This window comes from Anabas testudineus, chromosome 13, assembly GCF_900324465.2.
Source record: "Anabas testudineus chromosome 13, fAnaTes1.2, whole genome shotgun sequence".
NCBI classification, from domain to species: domain Eukaryota; kingdom Metazoa; phylum Chordata; class Actinopteri; order Anabantiformes; family Anabantidae; genus Anabas; species Anabas testudineus.
This window is the reverse complement of record NC_046622.1, coordinates 9637993-9659464: the sequence shown is the minus strand read 5'-3', so window position 1 is coordinate 9659464 and position 21472 is coordinate 9637993. Positions and strand designations below refer to the sequence as shown.

The following is a 21472-nucleotide window of genomic DNA, read 5'->3' as shown; positions in this document are numbered from 1 at the left end:
GCATCAAACAAAGTGAATATTTCAGCACAAGTAAGGAGATCCTTTCAGTTTAATATGTTGAATTAATGTATATAACTTTGTAGACTCAAAATCAAAGAGTATTTTCTGTCCTCATATCACACGTTTCATCTACAACATATGAAAATCTATAGTTGCCAAATAATGGTAATTCCTTTAAGAGCGCTATATATCTACCTGTATAAAGTAGGACAGTAGAGCGGTATCAAGGTCAGGTATGAGCTGCAGTTACTGTAAATTCATTATTTAAGTGGTTTCTTTGGTCGTTTCAGTAAAAATGAAGAGATGAGACTTGATAGCACAGTTTTATTTCTCAATTTATCAACCTGCAAATGTCGCTTTTGTTTCTCGAAATAAACACTTTATTTATAAGACACGAAGTGGCTGCTGGAGCAGCAAAGAACAACAAAGAAAAGCTGAGATAATCATTAACAAACTAACAACAATCTGTGACACTGAACTGAGACACAAAGAAAACAAGTTACTCATCATGTGAGTGACCTATTAAGAGGATCATCTTACAGGCACAGTAAAAATAAACGAAACGAGATCTCAAGCTAAAACTGTATCATACAGAGCCGATCGTGTTGAGCAATATCTATCACTAAGCTACATATCAAAAAATATTCGGTCATAACATTGACCTCTGGAACAAATGTTTCGTTCTTGCAGCAGTTTGAGTTATGAACTCATGGAGAGTGTGTCCTCGTCCATGGCGTTGTGATCCCAGGCAGCCTCGGCTCTCTATCTCTTGCTGATTACATCGTACGTGTCTTTCTGAACTCTGGGTTTCAGTCGCTGAGGAGGACAAAGAGAAGATGATGTTTTAAAATTAAAACTTTATGTTATTGCAGAATATAACCCTCATATACTGATGAAAGGCTTTCACATTTTAGTTTACCTCATACTGCTCATGGCCTCCTCTGCTGGTCATTTCATTTGGAACAAGATGCTGTCTGTCAGAGCCTGAAGGTGGATATCAGCAAATTAAGAATTAGTATTTGAATTATTGGTGATATTAATAATGGGGCAGCCTTCTTGTCATGATGAGCAGTACAGTACATTTAGTTTTGTACGATATATTCCCCCCTAATTCACAGAGGAAGGTTGAGGATTAACAGCACCGATGTATAATATCATACTATTAGAGCTGGTTCTGCTGCCTGCAACTCTGAAGGACTGAAACACTAACGACTAACACGCTAAGCCGTTGAATAAATTGAGGTGAATGCATAAAGTACTGCATAGTAAAGTAAAACCTTTTGTGAAAAAAACAAAAAAAATTTAGAAAAAAGCCTCCCAAGTTTTCGTGATTCAAGTCTTTTTGTTTAGCTGTGGACTTTTCTTTCACAGTGCCGTTAATAATTGCCTTGTACCTCACTTGTAAGGTCGCTTTGGATGAAAGTGACTAAATGTAAATATAATGTAGATATAAACCAGAGTCAACAGAATTATCAGTTATTCACACAATAATTAATAGTGAAGTACTGAAGTGGTGCTTCTGTGTTTTTGTCCTGGAGACTGAACAGCTATCCAGGTTTCTGCGATTAATAAATATTGTTGCTAATTCATTAGACATGTTATACATTATAGATGTCAAATCTTTGAGCATCACGATAAGTGATAAGTAGGAGCTGAATTGCTCATTTAAATGAATTAAAATGAAGATTTCACATAAAAAGATATGTATTAGGTCACTAAGAAAATGAAATTGGAACCCGTGCAAGTGCACAATAACATGGAATAGATTATTTTGTGAATCGTTTTTTAAAAATCCTTTATTATCTACTGCCTCTAAAAACCCTAGAAGTTATATATAAGTATATAAGTTATATTCCATTTAGTTCTTCAAAGTCAGTATTTAACATATTTTCTTACTGATTATTAACACTGGAGTCTATATTGTCACCACTAGCTATTGCATGGAGTGCGCAATTTATGCTAATATGCATTATAAAACAGGACCAGGTTCCATAGCTGCTGTGCACAAAATACTGTTTAAAACTAGAGCATTAGTGTCACTGGTTTCAGGCTTGTTCCTGCTGTCATTAATACATGACATGGGTAATATCAGCTAAGGATAGATAGATAGATAGATAGATAGATAGATAGATAGATAGATAGATAGATAGATAGATAGATAGATAGATAGATAGATAGATAGATAGATAGATAGATAGATAGATAGATAGATAGATTATATTTATATATATTATATTTACTTTTCTTCTGAGCAGAGGTCGAGACAGAGCTGATCCCAGCTTGAGATGCGATGAGATAGACGGCCACGCCTATCACAGTAGTGGCCACTATGTCTCCTATAGCGATGCCCAGAATTGAGGCCACATCAAGCTCTATGCAGTTGTCACAGGCTGGACACACACAAACACAAACACAAACACACACACACACACACACACACATACACCCAAACATTGGTGTCTTAAAATCTTTTAAGTATGATTACAGTAGTGTCATAAAATTGTGTGCTTACACAATCATAGGATGCAAATACACATCACAAAAACGCAGTGTTTCTGCTAAACTTACTCCGAAATTTCACATAGATTGATGCTTCATCCGTCAGTTGGTCATTTTCAGTGAAAGTACATTTGTACTCCCCTGAGTCCTCATCTTTGTATTCCAGCATCACTGGGTTATCGTTAACATCTGCACCATCTTTTGTCCATGTGCATGTGTTTTTTTTGTTTTTTGTACAACTCAGCTCCATCTTACCCCCTCCTAGTTTTTTCACGTTTACCTCGATTTTTGCTGTTGTCTCTTGTAGAAAAAAACAGAACAATTAGAAAAGGGAATTCAAATTTACAACAATAATCATGCTGATTATTGAACCATTTCCTGCTTTCATATAGACAGTTTTAACATTAACACAAGTGCAGTTACATTTACACAACTTAGTTTCATTAGGGTTAGGGTCTTCTTACCGTCTTGAGCACTGACAAATGCTGTAAGACAAATGTAAAACATTACAATAATGTAAGTGGCAAAATACAGCTTTAAAATATTTTTTTGTATTGAAATCCAATTGATATAAGATATTTAAAGAGAATGTGTCCTAATTTTAAATAAAGCAGCTTACCTGTCAGCAGCAAACAGGCAGCCAAAACCAACAGATACTTCATTGTGAGTTTGCTCTCGGAGTTCTGCTGATGACAGAGAGGCATGTGTCAGATCACTCGACATAAGAGCAACTCCACAACAGAAAACAGGAAGAGCGCCATTTTCTGCTCCTGGTCGACCATTTTATTCAGTGTAATAAACAAATAACTCGTGCTGAAAGACAGACTTTAGGACGCTGATGTGTGACCCAAGCATTTTAACAAAGCTAGAATCCAAACTCTGATGTTGGGTTTAGTTTATTTTACAAAAATAAAATCAGATATTGGAAATCACACACACACACTTGTCTAATGTGTCTAACTCTTAGCTGAAATTAAAATGCAACTTGATAATTACAGCGAACTTAAATAAAAGTACTGACCTCAAAATGCGGAGCTGCTGTCGTCAAAGAATCCAGTATCTGTCTGTCAAAGTGTGTGTGTGCGCGCGAAGGAAGTGAGTGTGATTGGTTTATTTTCTGTCTCTGCTGATTTCTACACCTGTAGGACTCGGTGCTTCAGTGACTTCCAGTAAACAGTGACATATTGGAGTAGAATTACTTTACTTGATCAACTTTTCAGTTCAAACTGAAAGATTTGATCTTTTCTAACTTATTTGACAGTTTTAGCTACTTCACAAATTAAGATTTGAAGTAAATAACATATGGTGCTATTAAATATAATACATGGATATAGATTAAATGCTGTATTAATCAATTAATCAATAATTAGCTCCACCATGACTAACTGCAAATCACTCTGCTTACACGTTTCTGCCTCATCATCAGTCGTCTTATCACTTTTAAAGATTTATATACGTTCAATCCAGCGTTGTTTACTGTGCAGAAGCTTAGATTGTAATGTATTTTAAAAGTGAGCTGCTTTTTTTCAAGTAGTTTTAATTTAAGCTGGGTGTGTTATATTTTGCATGTTTGTCGCAGGGAGGCCACAGTGAAGTGGAATTAATTCTGTTGGCTGGAACCATACATATTCATCGATTTGGGAAGGTTCAGACTTGACTTAAACTTAACCCACTTGCCATTAGTCATGTTTTCAGAGCAGCTTGCACATTTCCCAGAAGACACACACACACAGGAATCTGTGAAGGAAAGTTTTCACACTGCCAATGGAAATGAAACTACCGATTTGAACTAAGCTACAACGACCGATCAGTCTGTCAACACCGACTGCTACTTGCTGTTTAGTTGCTTTGGGAGATGTGTGGAGCCGCCCCATCTGGTAACACAAAGACACAAACACAGTCGTGTGTGTGTGAGTGTTCAGATGAATATTTTAATTCCCTGTGTGTTGTAAATGTTTGTAATGCTGAGCGCAACAGGTTACATTCCTTGCTCCATGCAGAAGAAGCAGCAGAGAGACAGAGAGAGAGAGAGAGAGGGCAAAGAGATGCTCCCACAACACAACTCTGCTTCCTGTTTGAAGAAAAGCCACAGCAAGCTGTGACCCAGAGCCAACACCTGGCACACACACACACACACACACACACACACACACACACTCACACACACACATAAAAACATCTACATATCGTCTCCTTGCACCTGCTGTTGTATCAATCCTAGTTTAAGAAAATGCAACAACGCTTTCACGATCATCTAACACACACTCGTCCCCAACACCATGACAAAAATGCACAGTTCTCCCATGACAGAAACTCCTCCATGTTTCCAGGCTTATAATTCACCCTAAAGCGCCCCCTGGTGAGTCCAAACTGTACATGTCAGTATTATCTTTATTAGGCATACTCTTCTATACACATATACATATGCATACAAATATACAGTACATGACATGTTACATGTCAATATACAAATACATACTCATACATACATAATATAATTCTTAACCATCTGGTTGAAATATTACTGGTCGAAATGTAAAATCCCACATACGGTACATTATTTTGTACATTGTACTTTAATGCATTCCAACAATGCAACAAGGAGGAAGACGTCATGAAAATGTGGTTACAGGAGGAAAACACAGAATGAGAGCCGTGACATCAGCAGTGTAGAAACCAGAGAGAGGGACAAAAACTGTTTGGTTTGGTTGAGTGGACACAAAATTCACTTTCATGCTTGAGTCAGTAGTCAGAGTGTTGATACTGTGGTTACGGACACCACAAGACAGTGTCTGGTTCTTGGTCATCCTCGCCTCCCCCGCTTGAAGTTGACTGATGATTGTGTGAATGACTGGCTGGCAGTTGTTCTGGGTATCCTCTCGGATAGCTGCGCTGTTGGAAATAGTTTTGCGTGCATGTAAGTCTACTTTGAGGTCAGTCAGAGCCAGATCTCCTCACTGCTTGTGCTGTTCACCTTATAGATGTAGCCCACCATCGGATATCTGGCAAAACCTGGGTATGAGCAGCGGGGACACGAATTCAGACAGAAGACATGACAGCAAAATAAAACACTCACTACTTTTCATCCACAAAAAATAAATAAATCCAGTTGTATTGGAATGAATTTGCCTGACCTCTGGCGGCGTAGGCTAAAGACAGATCTTCCTCCTCCTCTTCCTCTTTCTTCTTCTCTCCCACACTGTTCTGCTGGGCGGCCTCTCGGGCTACGAGACGTGATGCAAGAAAGAAAGAGGACACAGGAGAAAGAAGATGTAACACTGAGTTTAAACACGTTATTAAGTGCTAATATATTCTCTGCTAGTTAGATGAATAGAGATGATGATAATAATAATAATAATAATAATTATTATTATTATTATTATTATTATTATTATTATTATTATTATTATTATTATTATTATTATTATTATTATTATTATTATTATTATTATGATGATAATAATAATAATAATAAGCCAATATTCCAAGACACATTTACAATGATATCAATAAAAACACTACTGAAACACAATTTCCTTTAAGCCGTCACGTCAAAACCCAGCATGCAAAGCCTCTTACTGTGGGAGCTCTTACCTCTTCTCAGAGTGCTGAGGTCATTGAGCTGCATGTTTGAAGGCAGAGACATGTTCTCTCTGGGGATGTAGGTCTTATCACATTTCTCTGCCTTCAGATTGGCAGAGTCGCTGTGCAAATAATACAGAGGAGAGGTATCAAACTATCAAACTCTGTTGTGCTGCGGGCCTGCTGGGTGGACATAAAGTATTCATAAGAGCGCCAAAAATGCCTTGAGCTGTGTTTTCCTGAGCTAATGTGCTGACATGGAAATTATTAGATGAGATATAGGATAGGTGTGCAATGCAGTGTTAACACTATGCCAATGGAAGAAGGCTATTTGTAGGAATGATAAAAGAGGATCCAGTTAGTTAGTAGCAATCCATAATTCATTCCTTTCACTATAAAATGACTTTTTATTCTCTACAAGTGACTGGTATCACCACTGTATCACCACTTTCTATCTATTCTGTCTAAGTCTGATTAATCTATTTACCTTTTTTTGGTCATCAGAATCTCCACCGGCTCATCTGTAACACAACAAAGAGCTGAATGAGTGTGATATACTACAGATTTTTCAGCTGGTTCTCTCACCCGCACACACAAACACACTCACCAAAGGACTTGCTCTTGTTTTTTTGCATGAGGCAGAGAACTATTAGGCTGAGGATGAGGAGAGCCATGAAGGCCATAGCTCCCCCGGTCACTATTCCCAGCATGGGCACCTCCACACGAGACTGCAGGAACTCTGGGGAGAGATGGAGAGAGTTAAGAGCCATTCAACTCTTCAACTTCAAGAAGGGTGCACTGCGAAAGCTACCTATCTAGGAGCTGGTTTGCTTAGCATAATGTTTCGTCAGTTCCCTTTTGCCTTTTACCATCACTGACCTGCCAGTGTGAGGTTGCTCTGCACTGTTCCCACACTGTTGCTGGCATTCAGCGAGATGTTCCCTGATATGCTACTGAGTGTGACCCTCAGCGTGTGATTGGTCAGCCAGGGGTAGCTTCGTGAATCCAGTATGAGGAAGTCAGAGGTGTTGGCCACCAGCTGGCCGGACTGGTCCACGAAGGTGATGGTAGCAGGTGGGTTGGACCGAACCAAGGCGAAAAGGACCAGGGAGAGGCCCGAGTCTGAGGTTTCACTGTAGTGGGCGTTCACCCTGAGGATCTCTGGCTGGACTGGGAGACAAACGGCAGAAACAACTCAGCACTTCACTGAATACACAGAGAATGTGAGGACGTCACAATTATCCTGAAATATTCCACACAGACTCACACTGGACATCGAGCGTGACCGTGGCGTTGTAGCTCTCTCCCGTCCTGGGGTTCGATGCAACACACACCAGCTCCCTGTCCCACTTTCTGGCCCGCAGAGAGAAGGTGCTGTTGTGACTGCTCCCAGGTCTCATGACCTCAGAGTCGTCCTTCGATTTGATCACAAGACGCCCACGGTGGGGGGAGGACTCTCTCTGCTGCTCCCCATTCAGGTACCAGGTCAGCAAAGGTGGGGCGCGGGGATCCCAGCCATCTGATTGGCAGTTGAACTGGTGCGTCCTGTTTTCCTGCATTGTCCGTGCTGCCTGGTGCCATCCATCGATTTTAGGGGCAGGCTCAATCGCCCCTGTGGGTGCAGGAATAGAGCTGATATAATTCAACAATTAAACAATTTTATTCTTTATATGTGTGATTTTATATGCTCTTGTGTTTGCCTTTACACAAATAACAGAATATTAATATGTGCTGATGACAAAATCCATACATAACAGCCAGGTCAGTTTTGGAGTGTCAATAAGCCTAAGCAAAAGAAACATGCCTTGCATAATAGATTATAGTTCTTGTGTGCCTCACCTGTCCAGGATAAAGCCAGTGTGTGGAGGAACACTACTGCAGAGCATGGTGCCCACCTCCTTAGACATTTATAGTACATTCTGGGCCAAATGAGACACAAGTACACACCTCTACCTGCTTGGAGAAAAAAAATCTAAATAAATGATACGTCAAGAGGTTAAAGGTTCACTTGGTTTCAACAGGTGAGGTTTTGGAACGTTGACAGTATTTTTTAATTGTCATCAAACATCATTGTGTCCTAAAGGGGAACTCAAGCAGAGTGGAGGTCTTGGGAAGAACTGCATATGTGAAAAGTGAAAGTTTTCTGTTGTAAGTGAATCAGCATCGGTGGAGGTTTGGAAAAGGGAAAGAAAACAGCATGTGCAGTTTGAGCTCACCAGGACTCTGTACCCAGCCCCTCATCCCTGCTTGATGGTAGAGGCTACTGTACTGTCAGTGTCTGATTTTCATTGTGACAAAGAAAGAGAGTATGTGGATTAAAAGTAAAGGTGAAGTGATTCAGGTTTAAACTGAGAGAAGCATTTTAACGTAATTAAAACCAAAAGAACAGAGAGTGACATGTCTGCAAGTTTTTAATAATTTACTGCCTGCGGGGGTTGATTTGAAGACTTCCCATCATCACAATACAAAACATTCACAGGACTGTTTGTATCCTCGCTCAGACACGTACATACAGTGCTGTGAGTGCAGAGCATGAGTAATGTCTAGTGCTTGCTTGCAATCCGGGTCATGTGATGTGTGTGAGCACCTCGGACGAAAGCAGGAACTGAGCCATCGAGGAAACACACAATCCTACATATACAGAGACAGCTAAGAAAATGCACACACACACACACACACACACACACACGATAGTAGGTGTTGTAGCTCTTTGCATTCGGGCTGATGATGCTTGATTTGCACTTGCAATCAGGGGAAATCGGCTGCAAGGGGCTACACACACACACACACACACACACACAGAGCACACATTTGCGAGGCTGCATGCAGACATTTCAATACAGATGTGTGCACGTACAAAAACAAAACCCTCCAACACACACAGTTATTACCTCAGGGCTTTCTGCAGATGGCGTTGTGATTCATCCTGCTGGAACTCCATGGCAGCAGAGGAGGAGAGGAGGGAGAGTGAAGGATGGTGTTAACAGCGGAGAGATGAGAGGCAGCCCTCTCTGACTCAGTTGCTTTCCCATCTGCGAACAGTCATGCACACACACACACACACACACACACACACACACACAGAGTGCACACTGCGAGGTATCCAGCAGGTCTAGTAGCAGCGTTCACTTGCTGGCAGGGCCGGCTGACGCAGGCAGTCACACTGTCGCCACGCTGAGTAGGAGAGAGTGGGAAGGGAGGAGTGGACGAGGAAGGGAGCAGCTGAGGATACAGAGGGAAAGAAGAAGAGAGGAGAGAGAAAGGAGTAAAAGGAAAGGAGAGAAGGATGCAGAAAGAGAAGGACAGGGGAGAGAAGAGTGGGCACAGAGTCACGGCAGAAGAAAAAGAGTTGATGTAGGGAAGGAGGGGAGATGAAAGGAGATGAGAGGAGGATATAGAAGATAGAAGGATTTCAATCGAACAACATGCAGGGGAACTGATCAGAAAGAGGAAACTGTCAGTCAGTGGCATAAACAGATCGTCTCCTGCTCTCCATCACCAGGCATGTTACTGTATATCTTCATATACCCATGCAGAGTCATTACAATGCTCCCACTGTTTGAGCTCAATTACTTCAGACTGAAAACCACTGCAGTGCAGCTGAAGACCAGAGCAGCAGCATGCAGAGCACTGCAGCCAGAGAGCAGGCAATAGAAACCGTCTCATAGAGTCTACTATACTGTCCCTGCTGTTCTGTAATCCATAAAACAAGGTCAACATGAGGTTAGAAAACATCTAGACATGCATATAATAGGAACGCATTGGACCAGTAAATGCAAACTTCTTTACTCAGACTATTGTTGGGAGTGTTGTAGCCACACAAAGACTAACTCCCGTCTTCAAATGTGCTTCTGCAAACTGTCACTGCATGTATAATCATACACATGCACTAATAATATGAACTACATTCATGTTCAGAGGATCATTTTGCACATATCACCTGTAAAGAACTGCACGTCAATATGGGAAATGTAAAAAATAAAAAAGATTAGCATCTGCCAAGTTATCTTCGATCTCCATCAGGTGGGGAAACTCTGTGTTAAATACATCACAGATGTTATCAGCTTATTGTAGGTGAGATGTGGTAGATACGTCAGCCAGTAGATGAGAAGACATGAACAGTACAGACATGCAAAGTCTGTATAAAGTAATTTAGAAGCAGAGTAATCATTACGTCGTTTGTCCACCAGAGGGTACAGACTAGCGTGTCGGCATTTCTCTGTCATAACTCTACATAAAAATATGTTTATGTAAAACAAATAGCTTAAATTCAGTATCAGTTTAACTCCATCTTTCTTTTTCATGTATTTAATTAAAGACCTCCTGCACTCACTGTTTATTACATCATTTGAAAGTTTGACCTTCACTGTGGAGATGTGCTGCATGTAATGTTTCATATGTGTAGAAAATTTTGTGTTAGATGTGATTTACATTCACCAAACCTATATCTGTCACACGTGAAGCAAAAAAAAAAAAAAAAAAAAGCTATGTAGAAGGTGGGAAAAAGAGATTTTAAATGTCAGTCATGTTTAAAATATTTAAATAAAACAGGCAAAAACACACCATGTGTTCAAATCCTGCAAACTATGAGTGCACTGAATGTTTATTTTTTCCATCATCATCAGTCCAGGCAGGTAATGCAAAGACACACAAGTCATGACCTTTTTAAATTATTTCTTTATTTATATATATTTATTTATTTAGTCATCTCAGTTTGGTTGATATTCTTTTTAATCATTGTTGTTGCACTTTAGTATTTTTGTACTCAACAGAAATTAACATAGAAACGAAACAGAAGAAAGGAGAAAAAAAAAAAGAAAAGAAGAACCGATAGAAAACAAAATAAACCTAAGGAAACAGAAGTGGAGCAGAGAGCTGGCTTGTTGAGGAGAGCTGGAGAAAAAAAGAGAGGGATTCGAAAGTTAAGACGGAAAAGAAAAGCAAGGGGAGAAAAGTCAGTTCGATCAGGCAGAAGATGTGTGTGGAGCAGTTCTCTCCTCCCCTATTACCTCTGAATGGTGCAGTGCTTTCCATTCGCTCGAGCTGTTCCTTCCTGTGTGCCTCTGCTTTTTCCTGCTCACACAGGTCTGAAACAACAGCTAGTAGTTACGTTAGACTAAGTGGAGCCTCAAGTCTTCACGTTAGAGTTTTTAATCTCGTCATGGGACAAAAGACATGCAGTGTCTTCCATTCCAGTCGTTTCCACTCCAATACCTGAAACACACTCAATTCTTTTGCTTCCAGATCTCAGTTTTGGCTTGGTGTAAACAATGAGAGAGAATGGGAGGACAGATCTGAAAGATGAATGAATAAGAGCTGGAGGGAAAAATCTGATGGAATGGAAAAAACATCTTCTGCCCAATGAGACAGTTTACTCCTGTATGGACTGTTGTCTCAGAAATTTGGTTTTTACCACATCAAGACTTGAATGAGAGTGATATGTTGGTAAACAGGAAGTAACACTATGCAAATGGAAAGCACAGGTGCTGCACAACACCATCTATAGTTCTCGGAGACTTCTAGCATACAGTATATCAACCATGCAACCAGGATTGCAACATCTGGCCATCATAAACAGAAGTGGAGCTTTTACTCGTTGCACCACAGTCTCTTGCTGGCCATATTGTACAGTATGTATGAGGATAAATAAAAGTCAAAAATGGAATTAAATTAAAAAGGAAAAAAGGGAGTTCAATCCTCTGCTGTGGTCCCCAGTGTGCTGTAGCCTCCATCTGGCTGTCCTTGAGCCTGACTCAGCGTAGGGCACAGAACTTGGTAGACATGTTTCAGATGGGTACGTGTGTTCCTCTGCCTTTCAAAGTCCAATTCAAACTGTTCATTCCTGTGGGCACCTCCTGAAATGTTTCCCTTTTGTGTTTGGAGGTGTGTCCACACGTATCCAACTGCAACAAGATCAATTAACCACTGAAACGCAGCTCCTCCGATGGTCTTTACCAGGCTTGAAGGGGGAAACAATGCAAGATTGAAACAAGGTAAGTTAAAGAAAAAACAACAGAGCGGAGAGGGCCGTGGAGTAATAGTAGTAGTAGTAGTAGTAGTAGTATCATCCTTGGTTGCCAGAGTAACAAGATTAGCTTGAGAGGAGGGGGCATGTCTGTAAGGCGTCATCTGATAAGAAGCCGATGTAGCAGAGGATGGTGGGAGGATCACGGCAGATAGGTAGGGCAGCAAGAGAGAGAAACAGAAGTGAGTTTGTCCATCTCCACACTTGTGATGTTATGGATATGTCAGCTATTTTACAAGTTATTCCCTATTTTTTTGTCTTTTATATTTTCCTCTTTTTAAGAGTGTCTTGTCTCTGTAGCACCCAAAACCAACCCAGACAAAGCCCAAAGCCTGACCCTGTATAGCCTGCCACAACTACTCCATTAACAGAAAACAGACCCAACATCAACAAGAATGACAGTCACAACATCAACAATTGAAATGATACTTTAAAAAGCAACACAAAATAATTACTCTCCTCTTATTCAAGTGTCTCGATATAATAACATTAAAACAAATAAGAACAATCTTTTTTACGACAGAGAGATCACTGTCACTCTTCTCTCCGTCCTCTTTTGGCTAGAAATCTCAAGATTCATAAAGCAAAAACAAAATGAAAACATTTTGAAGACATCCAAAAATACAAATGATAAACAATAATGATATAAAAAGCCTCCCAACATCTAAAAACAAAGGAAAAAAGTAACAAAGAAAAAAAAAAAAAATCTGATACAGAAATTGCAATAGCGTTCTATACATGGCATCACTGTACAAGGAAAGGAGCAAATGTCTGGTAAAACTACCCACAATGCAATACACTGTCACTGACATGGGAAAGGAGGATGGAGCAGAGGGTAACACAAGGTGGGGAGGGTTAGGGTTTGGAGAGTGGGGGGTAAAAGCAGGGTAACCACATGACAGAGGTGGAAACAGAGAGAGAGGATAGCTTTAACCGAAAGTGCAGAATTACTTAAGTAATCAGAGAACGATGTTGTCTTCCTTACAACACAAAACGTTTTTTTTCTTGAATAATAATAATAGTAATAATAATAATAATCATTATAATAAAACATATTTTACAGAAAACAGTAATAATAAGAGTAACAATATTGACCATAATGTCTACATGGACATTAGCAGTAAAATTAAATTTAAAATTAAATTTTAAAAAATTAAAACAAATGCCAGAAACAAAGAAAAAAAAAACAACAACAATAAAACAACAATGACAGAGCTGGTTTGTCCTGTGCGATGTCACTGAACTCCATCTTTGGAGATAACGGTTTGGTTGCCCAGTTGGAGCCTGACCTAAAACACCCTCCACCTGGCTGAAAAGCAGCCGCTGCTGTCGCTATTTCAGTCCACTCCAAAATTATTTGGACGAGTGGGGAGAGAGGGAGAAGCAGACTGAACCTGACAGGCATCTATCCCTCCTCTCACCCCTTCTTCTCAGTCATTCACACAGAAACACACACTCACACATCATGTGAATACTTTGGGTTTGTGTCAGCAGTGTGTATGTTTCTTTGTGTTGGACTCCAGGATTTTGGAGTATGACTGTGTCAATGCGTTGGCCAATGAGGCACATAGCGAAGTATGCCAACAGTTTATAGAGGACAAAGGGTGAAGGGGGAGGCTTAGGTCAGGGCAGCAGGGTGTGTTGGGGTTTTGGGGGGTGGGCCAGGTTTGTAGGGGGAAGAGGTGAGGGGGTCAAGTCGATAGAGGGAGGGGTGAATCCCCAATCTACCCATTATGGGAGGTGACAATAGAAGACAACCTGCGGCAATGAATGCTGGATATGTGCGCAGAAAAATGCTGACCCACCTGTGACCTTACCCCTTGGATGTCTATACCCACCCACACCCCCTTTTCTTGCCCAGACCGCCCTACCAGGGACTGATGGAGACAGACAGATGTAGAGTGTCCCACATTGGGGACAGCTGTGGTTTGGCGTGATGCTGCTCAACTCAAGTCAACACAACTCAGGATGGCTGATATGGACCACTGTACACAGGATACACCCTTTTCCTGGAAAAAGATGGAGTTAAAAAAAGACAGTAAATACTTTCACCATTAATTAACTTTAATTGTCAGATACTGATTTCATAAATAATCTTAGGGCAAATACTAATTAAAAATGTCCCTAAATTAATCTTAGTCCTTTATCTTGTGTTGAGAGGAGTATGTTCAAACTTAAATATAAAAATCACTGTACGTTTTCCTTTAAACTACCAGGTAAACCATCTGTAATGCATCTTTTCAGAGAAGCTACACCAATTTTCAACATGAGTCACCAATATGGTTTTCAAATTAACTACTGTTAAGCCTTTGGAAACAGATGTATGACTTCTCTGGCTTGAAAGGACCTTACTACAAAACATTAGCAATGACTTGGACAAGACAAATATTTCCAGTCAGTTCCTGTTCAGGCAGTTGTCTAATGATCTCAACGACACAGCTGAGTTCCATTTTTTTTTTTTTTTTCAAATGTAGGATCCAATTGTTTTATAAGCACAGGTTATATCACTGTATGTTGCTTCGTTTCTCTTTGATTCTGACATGGAAATGTCATATTAGATAGGTGGAGTACTTAAAAGTTTTGCCCTGTGGGACTTCATTATATTTTATGACACTTAATTACAGTGCTAGTATAATAATGATCAAAAGGAAGAACAATCATAGAAACCACAAATTACCTGGTAACACCGAACTCCTCCCTTTATTATGGTATACATGACAATAGATTAACTGGAATGCAATAACTGAATAATTTCTGTCAAATGACAAGTCAATAAAGTTAAATTTACCTGTATATCTAATATAAGGAAATAAGAAAAACCATTCCACACAAATCAGTGAAATATTGAAAAATTTTAAATCATGTCAATGTAGAAAACATATACTAGTCTATCCACAGGCTCCAGGCTACTGTTGCTGCCTCTGCAAGTAAGTCCTGACTTGATGCAGTAACTACTTAACTAATAAATCATTTATTGTTATATTTATACATGAATTGGAGTAATTTGTTTTCATTTTGACACTTAAATCTTTTAGGTTTGACTTGTACCATGCCACTGGGATTCAGTGCTGTAGAACTGAAACATGAAAAGGCCACTTTCAAAAACAGCATAAAAAAGGTGAACGACAGTAATGAAACCCAGGTAATAAATGTTATGTAAACCATAAATTAAAGTGTTTTTTATACAAACCATGTAATTTATAGGACAATGTGAAGCCACATTTTGCCTGCATTATTACTCATTTATATCACAAAGGTTGAGAATTTTGAGATGCATGTGTAGAGCAATTCAGAATAATTACGGTTCATATTAATCCCTTGATAGATTTGGAAATGTTCAGGTAACAAAAATATTACTAACTGCAACAGCAAACCCAAATGTAGTGTGTGTGTGTGGTTACCCAAATTATACCAGTATTAACAGACGGTTAAGTCTGTTCCATTTGTCTGTGTGTACCTGTGCTAGACCCCAGCCTGCTCCATGCTGTACTGCAGGTCAGGGGGCTTGTAGCTAAGGAGCATGTCACTGGTGCAGGATGAGGGATAGCAGGCTGCTGCATGGAGCTCCCCTTCGACATCACACACTGCACAACAAACATACATCATTTATGGGCAAATGCACAAGAACAAGATCCACAAAATGTTTTAAGTCACTGCATGTCTAATACTGACCGGACTCTTCCCGCTGACGCAGCTGCTGGCTTCCTGTCAGTGACGTCTGACTGAGGATGTCCGACATGCGAGCAGAGCTTAGAGCCTTTCCAGCCAAGAGGCTCATTCCAGACATGGGTTCTGCCTGATCCTGAACAGAAAATGAGAACAATTTAAGACAAAAAAAAACAAAAAAAAACAGCAGCTACAATGACTCAGAACCTTGCTTGGATGATTATGCGTGTTTACCAGGTTCATTCAGTCATGCAAACATTTGCTTTCTTCCTTCAGTTATCAACCTACTAAAACTCTATCTGGCACTGCTTTGGCATTTAAAATGAGCTGATTCATCATCCTCCCTAATACATGCCCAGCAAATATTAACAGGCTGCTAAAATTTGTGAGACTGATCCTGCCAACATTTTGTCATGCTATCAAACCTATAGTACATTAGAAAAGCCTAGAGTGATTTGCCATTTTTCATGCTGCAGGACTTACTACAGCCTCTCATTGCAAAATGTGATCAACCCAGTCCATGCAATTAGCAGCAGACTTTCACTCACATAGGCATCATCACAGGTCTGAATGGTGTGGTGGCGCTGTAACTGTCCACGGGACCTATATGCGTCACTCTGGGGACCTCTTGAATAGCCCACACCATTATGATCAGGCACCTCCATGGCTTGTCCTGGGGGCCTGCACTCCACATGCTCAGATTCTAATGAATAGACGTTAGATATACATTCAGATAGTGTATTTCATTTACGAGGAAAGTACAAAAAAAAGATATTTTAACATAATGTAACATGAAGGTGAATATAAACATAAATATTGTTGCCAGTTGGGAGAGACAGTGGGCTGCCACATAAACAGGGCCTACCTCTCGCTGCTGGAGCACTCCTTATGTAGCCACCATGTCTGTGTGTTGGGGAGCTGTAGGGTGGGGTGCCTCCATGGGGAGCCCCCAAGAGCTCATGACCCTCTCCTGCCTTAGCCAGCAGGCCCTCATGTGGGTGGTGGTAGCCAGTAGGCACCTCATCCTCCTCCATGCTCTCTGAGTGAGGTAAACTGGGGCAAGGTGCCTGGGCTGGGTGCTGCTGTGGCTGGACTTCTGGAGGTCTAATCTGGAGGAGGTGATGGTAGTGTTGGCCTCCAGGGGCACCCTGTGGTGCCGGTGGCTCCAAGCTCTCACCCTGGCTCAGCTGATGAAGAAGCAGCATATCTCCATACTCTTGGGGTGGACCACTGGGTGGCGTAGGGGTGGCTGGGCATGTCCGTGGGCTTTGCCTCTTCAACAGCGCAGCCAGGTCTTGAGGAGGCAACCTGGGGTCAGCGTGGCCTGTTAAAGAGTGGCGGGGAGACAGGAGACCCTGCAGGGTGGGAGTCACGTGCTGTTGTGGGGGACGGTAGTCCAAAGGAGTTGGGGAGAGCAGAGCCTGCTGTAGTGTAGAGGGAGTGCCGTAGCTGCTGGGTCCCACAGCCCCAGTCTGATAACCCTCCAGGCCGGGAACTTTGAGCGAGGCTCCTTGTAGGTATGGGTTGTAGGAGCTGACCACACCAGAGTTGCCCCGGGGAGTGGCATCACTAGAGAAGAGGTGGGGATTAAACTGGGTCTGCTCATAGGCGGATGTGAAGCGACCAAGGCTGCGACTGGATAAAAGGGAGGGAATGCAGAGGAAGATTAGTTACATATTGTCTAACATCATCATCATCATCAACTCTTTGAACAGTCTAAAGAAGGCTTTCATTAAATCACTGCACACACAGCCTAGTCAACAAAAGTCAAGTCCAGGTTCAGATATTCACTGAGAGGTTTAAAACCATTTCCAAAGAACACATTTTGGCTGGATGTGTATTTGAATATTGTTACATGTTCTCTCAGTGAAGGCAGGCCTGGATACAGGAGACTGTATCTGGGGTCATAGGATGACTCAGGTCCTACTGCAACTGGTGGGACCTTTACATATACTGTACTTCCAAAGTATTCAGATCTTATCACTCACCCAGCTACACTGAGGTGGAGAATTTGTTGATGTCATCTCAGCAAAGTTGATGAGGGATTTTCATAAATTTTCAATACTGTAACAAATAATAGTCTGCCCTCTCACACATAAAATATCGAGGCTGAGAAACAATATCACTATCTTAAGTATCAAAATACAATTTTAGAAAAACAGCAGACATGTCAGAAATTAAAACAAATCAAACAGTGAGAAGCAAACAATGAACAAAAAAAACAAAAAATAAAAAAAACAACTAGCATGAAGGTTTCTTTTACAGAGGTGAGGAAATGAAGACTAATAAAATTAAGACTAATAAAAAATAAAACTAAAAGATAAAAGACAGTAACAGTCCATTGGTATTGATGGGAGGGTTTTGAAGCCATCAGGGGATGTGGTGACAGAATGGATGGGGTCACCTGTGCGTCTCTGCGTTGTCTGCGCTCAGCTGCTTCCCAAGAACTCTATGTCCCCCTGGCGTAGACAGAAAGTTGCCCTGTCTCTGTGCACCACCTCCCAGCTCGATTTCCTGCACCTGAATGGTTACCTGTACAGTCAGTCAATGTTATTATTTTTTGGTGTTTTGAAAATCACCTTTAAATATTTTATATTGTTTTATATATTTGTTCTATTTGTAAAATATTATACAGAACAAAAATTTTATTTAAAAAAAATTGGCTCTTTCCAGTCACCTGTTGTTGTTGAGGTACACCCTGTGACAATGGGACAGTGGGACGGACAACTGCTGCTTGTTGATTGGTTGGTAAAGTGACACGAGGCAGGCCTGTAGGAGGTGGGCTGCCACTCTGACCCTGGTACAGTGCTGGAGCACCGTGCTGGTACTGCACGGGTGATGGGCCTGTTAAAAGCAGAGAACTCATGAGAGGAAAACAATATAATTTTTTCCCCATCTTCCTAACTATAATTTCACCGCAACAATATAAATTCCATGGTTTGATTTGAGTGCGTTATGTTAGTTCTTTAAATCAGTTTTTATCTCAACATTATAATTGCACGTAATTGTGTTCTTGATAACCGATGTGATTACCTACCTGCTGTCCCCAGTCACACTTGAAATACCATTTTCATTGAGTCAACATGTAATTACAGCTTTAACAGTATTTTCTCATAACTCATTATTCATAACACAATGTGAAAAATGAATGCATGGTAATGTTTGTGTACAGAAACAACAAACATTGATCATTCAACTGTATTCATAGAAGGTGAAAAATAAAATATATTTTTATATAATCAATATAATTAGTTGGTAGATCTGTAGCAATTATATTACTAACCATGCCCTTGCATTATGCCTGCAGAGCCAGGCGGTGGGCTCTGATTGGGCTGTCTGAAGAGGTGGTTGCTGGGATGTGTTGGTGGAGGACTGGAGGGTTGGATACGCAACCTGAGGCAGAACAGGACAGAGTAGGAGAGAAGAAGAAACGACAATGATGTAACAACTCAGTCGATAGCACTGCACCACCGTATCAAGTTCACTGTTCAATAGATGAGCACTTTATGTGTGTATTCACCTCTGGAGCTGGTGGGTTAGGTGGCTGGGCTGGCTCTCTCCGTGGCCTAACGACAGACCCTGCAGGTAAAGAGTTAAAAAAACAAAACAACAAAAAATAAATTACCCAGTGTAAAAATACAAAAAGCTGAGGAAACTAAATTTAATAGCAAACAACGTCAATGAAGTCTTAAGTTAGGCAATTTATTTTCTTAGGTTTTGGGTTCATTTTTTGTTTCAGTTAGCTTGTTTTACATTATCATAGAGAGTTCACACTTCTTCTCATTTATTCAATATATAGTAAATGAGCAGAAGCTAAAGAAGAAAACTTGGAGCTAAACCCATTTAGTTAGTTGCACAATTTCACCATATGACCACTGAATAAAGTGCCTTCAGAAAGAACAATGCATAATTAAATTTAACTCACAATAAACAGCTTCAGATTTTTAGGATAAAGTAAACAGAATGTAAACTGTCTTCCTGCATATCCTGACTAAACAAAACAAGCTAGCAGGAACTTAGTTTTACTTAGCATTTTATTACTGTAATTGTTGATAGTTTCAGTTTCTAAGGCCTAACAGATTAACGTAACTCTTATTAATACCAAATAATTTAAGTTGCAGTTTTAACAGTGAAAGTTCAATATAACATTATTTGTAAATGTGCTCCTAACTATCTTAAGCTGACTACACTAAGTGCTAAAATGATGTGTTCATATCTCACAGAAAGAAGAAGTTGAGGATGCAAATGGTGCCAAATGTAGGACATCTTGTCCTGGGTGAAACAAATCAATAGAACTTTATAGAAAGTTTCAATTTGTGCTTATTAGATACGTTATCAAGTATCACAGTTTGACTTTATTGTGCATGAAAACTCACAGGGCTTTCTTTAACCATTGCTGGAGAGTGTAAAACTATAATGATGCCTTTATGATAGTTGCTTGTCAGCTTCAAATACCTGGATTTGCTGGTTGAGGATCTGTTGCTCTTGCTGGTAGAGTACATGCTGTTGCTGGGTGTGCTCCAGGAGTCGTTCATCCTGCTGGGCAGCATACAATTTCTGAAGTTGCTCACACTCCTATATGAAACATAAAATGAATCACAAATAGTAAACTTAAATGTCAACCAGGGTAGTTTATTTTAGTCACAAACAAAAATAAGAGGGCATTATATTAAATCAGAAAAGCAACCTACACTTAGCTAAAAACAACTACACTATCGATTCACCAACAGGGATTTGTAAATACAGTACACGTATTTAACCTGAGCAAATCTGTTTATAGGTTTTATTAAAAATTTCCATCTTACTCGCAATTACAGCAGCCATGCATTTCAGCACCAACTACAGTACTATATAGAAACAATTAATTTAGCTTTATGGAAACAGTCTATGATGTTTAGGGTTCAGGGTAAACTTGAATCGACTTTATGTATCTCAGTGGAACCAAAGTGAAACTAACAGTCACCTGGCTGACTGTTTAGCTAAAAGCTAGTCAAATTGGTGCACACATACAGCTTAGCTAATGCTTTGGTCAATGACACTAATCACACTTAGTAAATAAAACATGCCAGTGCTCTAACAAATTTTGAAGTCCAGCATAATGAAAACAACAGGTCTGTGTATCCTGTGTATAAAGTAGAGTGATTTACCAGCTTAAGTTGCTTAATTAGGCTGCTATTCTGGATGGTGGCCTGGATGGTGGCAGCACCGTCAGAAAACCGTCTGACCGGTGAGAATCGTTCCATGGGGAGATGCAGGGTGTTACAGTCCTTATAGCTGGATCTGAGGACAGGATCAGAGGGAGCAGACACACATTTGTACACACAAACGAACGAACACACACACACACACACACACACACACACACACACACACACACACACGACACATAACAGACAGATGAGACACAAACACATGAGAAGTATGAGTTTCAAACCTGTGCAAAATACTATACGCTAAAACATTATATGTACAAAAACATGAGGACACAATTAAGAAAAGTGACAAGTCCAAGTTACACTTAAATGATTACATTCATGCAGTCCAAAAACAACATTGCACATTTGAAGGTGCGATCCATCGTTCATTACAGAAAGATAAGTTCAAGATACAATAAATACACGCCATTGTATAGGAAATTCCACCTCAGGGTAAAAGTGACAACATGAGACATAAAGGAATGTTTCTTGGGGGAAAATATTT

General features: G+C 40.3%; 3 protein-coding genes across 7 annotated transcripts in view; all 3 read right to left on the bottom strand.

Annotated features, from left to right (window-relative positions):
* Nucleotides 1-304: 304 nt before the first annotated feature.
* LOC113165556 (T-cell surface glycoprotein CD3 gamma chain) lies at nt 305-3633 on the bottom strand. Its single transcript, XM_026365175.1, has 7 exons — nt 3521-3633; nt 3119-3182; nt 2964-2984; nt 2569-2799; nt 2241-2390; nt 920-984; nt 305-816 (listed from the first exon to the last, which is right to left on the bottom strand). Exons 2-7 carry the CDS (start codon nt 3159-3161, stop codon nt 763-765), a joined length of 564 nt encoding a protein of 187 aa, XP_026220960.1. The 5' UTR covers nt 3162-3182; nt 3521-3633; the 3' UTR covers nt 305-762.
* A 1258-nt stretch (nt 3634-4891) lies between these two features.
* Nucleotides 4892-9260, bottom strand: LOC113173699 (transmembrane protein 25). 2 transcript variants are annotated; one of them, XM_026377215.1, is made up of 9 exons: nt 8973-9260; nt 7921-8037; nt 7349-7693; nt 6961-7251; nt 6689-6820; nt 6569-6602; nt 6094-6203; nt 5634-5723; nt 4892-5511 (listed from the first exon to the last, which is right to left on the bottom strand). In XM_026377215.1, the coding sequence occupies exons 2-9, from the start codon at nt 7997-7999 to the stop codon at nt 5438-5440; spliced, it is 1155 nt and encodes a 384-aa protein (XP_026233000.1). In that variant the 5' UTR covers nt 8000-8037; nt 8973-9260; the 3' UTR covers nt 4892-5437. The 2 variants fall into 2 exon arrangements, with proteins under 2 accessions (XP_026233000.1, XP_026233009.1); XM_026377224.1 differs by having other exon boundaries at nt 7921-8034.
* A 1489-nt stretch (nt 9261-10749) lies between these two features.
* Nucleotides 10750-21472, bottom strand: part of sik3 (SIK family kinase 3) — a 30388-nt gene continuing 19665 nt past the window's right edge. For 2 of the 4 annotated variants that reach the window (XM_026367165.1, XM_026367185.1), the window contains 11 exons: nt 20920-21052; nt 20228-20347; nt 19293-19351; nt 19056-19165; nt 18450-18616; nt 18177-18304; nt 16638-17407; nt 16321-16475; nt 15779-15908; nt 15564-15690; nt 10751-14115 (listed from right to left, as the gene is read on the bottom strand). In XM_026367165.1, the coding sequence (XP_026222950.1) occupies nt 15569-15690; nt 15779-15908; nt 16321-16475; nt 16638-17407; nt 18177-18304; nt 18450-18616; nt 19056-19165; nt 19293-19351; nt 20228-20347; nt 20920-21052 (1894 nt within the window). In that variant the 3' untranslated portion in view covers nt 10751-14115; nt 15564-15568. Of the gene's footprint in view, nt 14116-15563; nt 15691-15778; nt 15909-16320; nt 16476-16637; nt 17408-18176; nt 18305-18449; nt 18617-19055; nt 19166-19292; nt 19352-20227; nt 20348-20919; nt 21053-21472 lie in introns of all 4 variants that reach the window. The other 2 variants (XM_026367156.1, XM_026367175.1) reach the window with 2 other exon arrangements.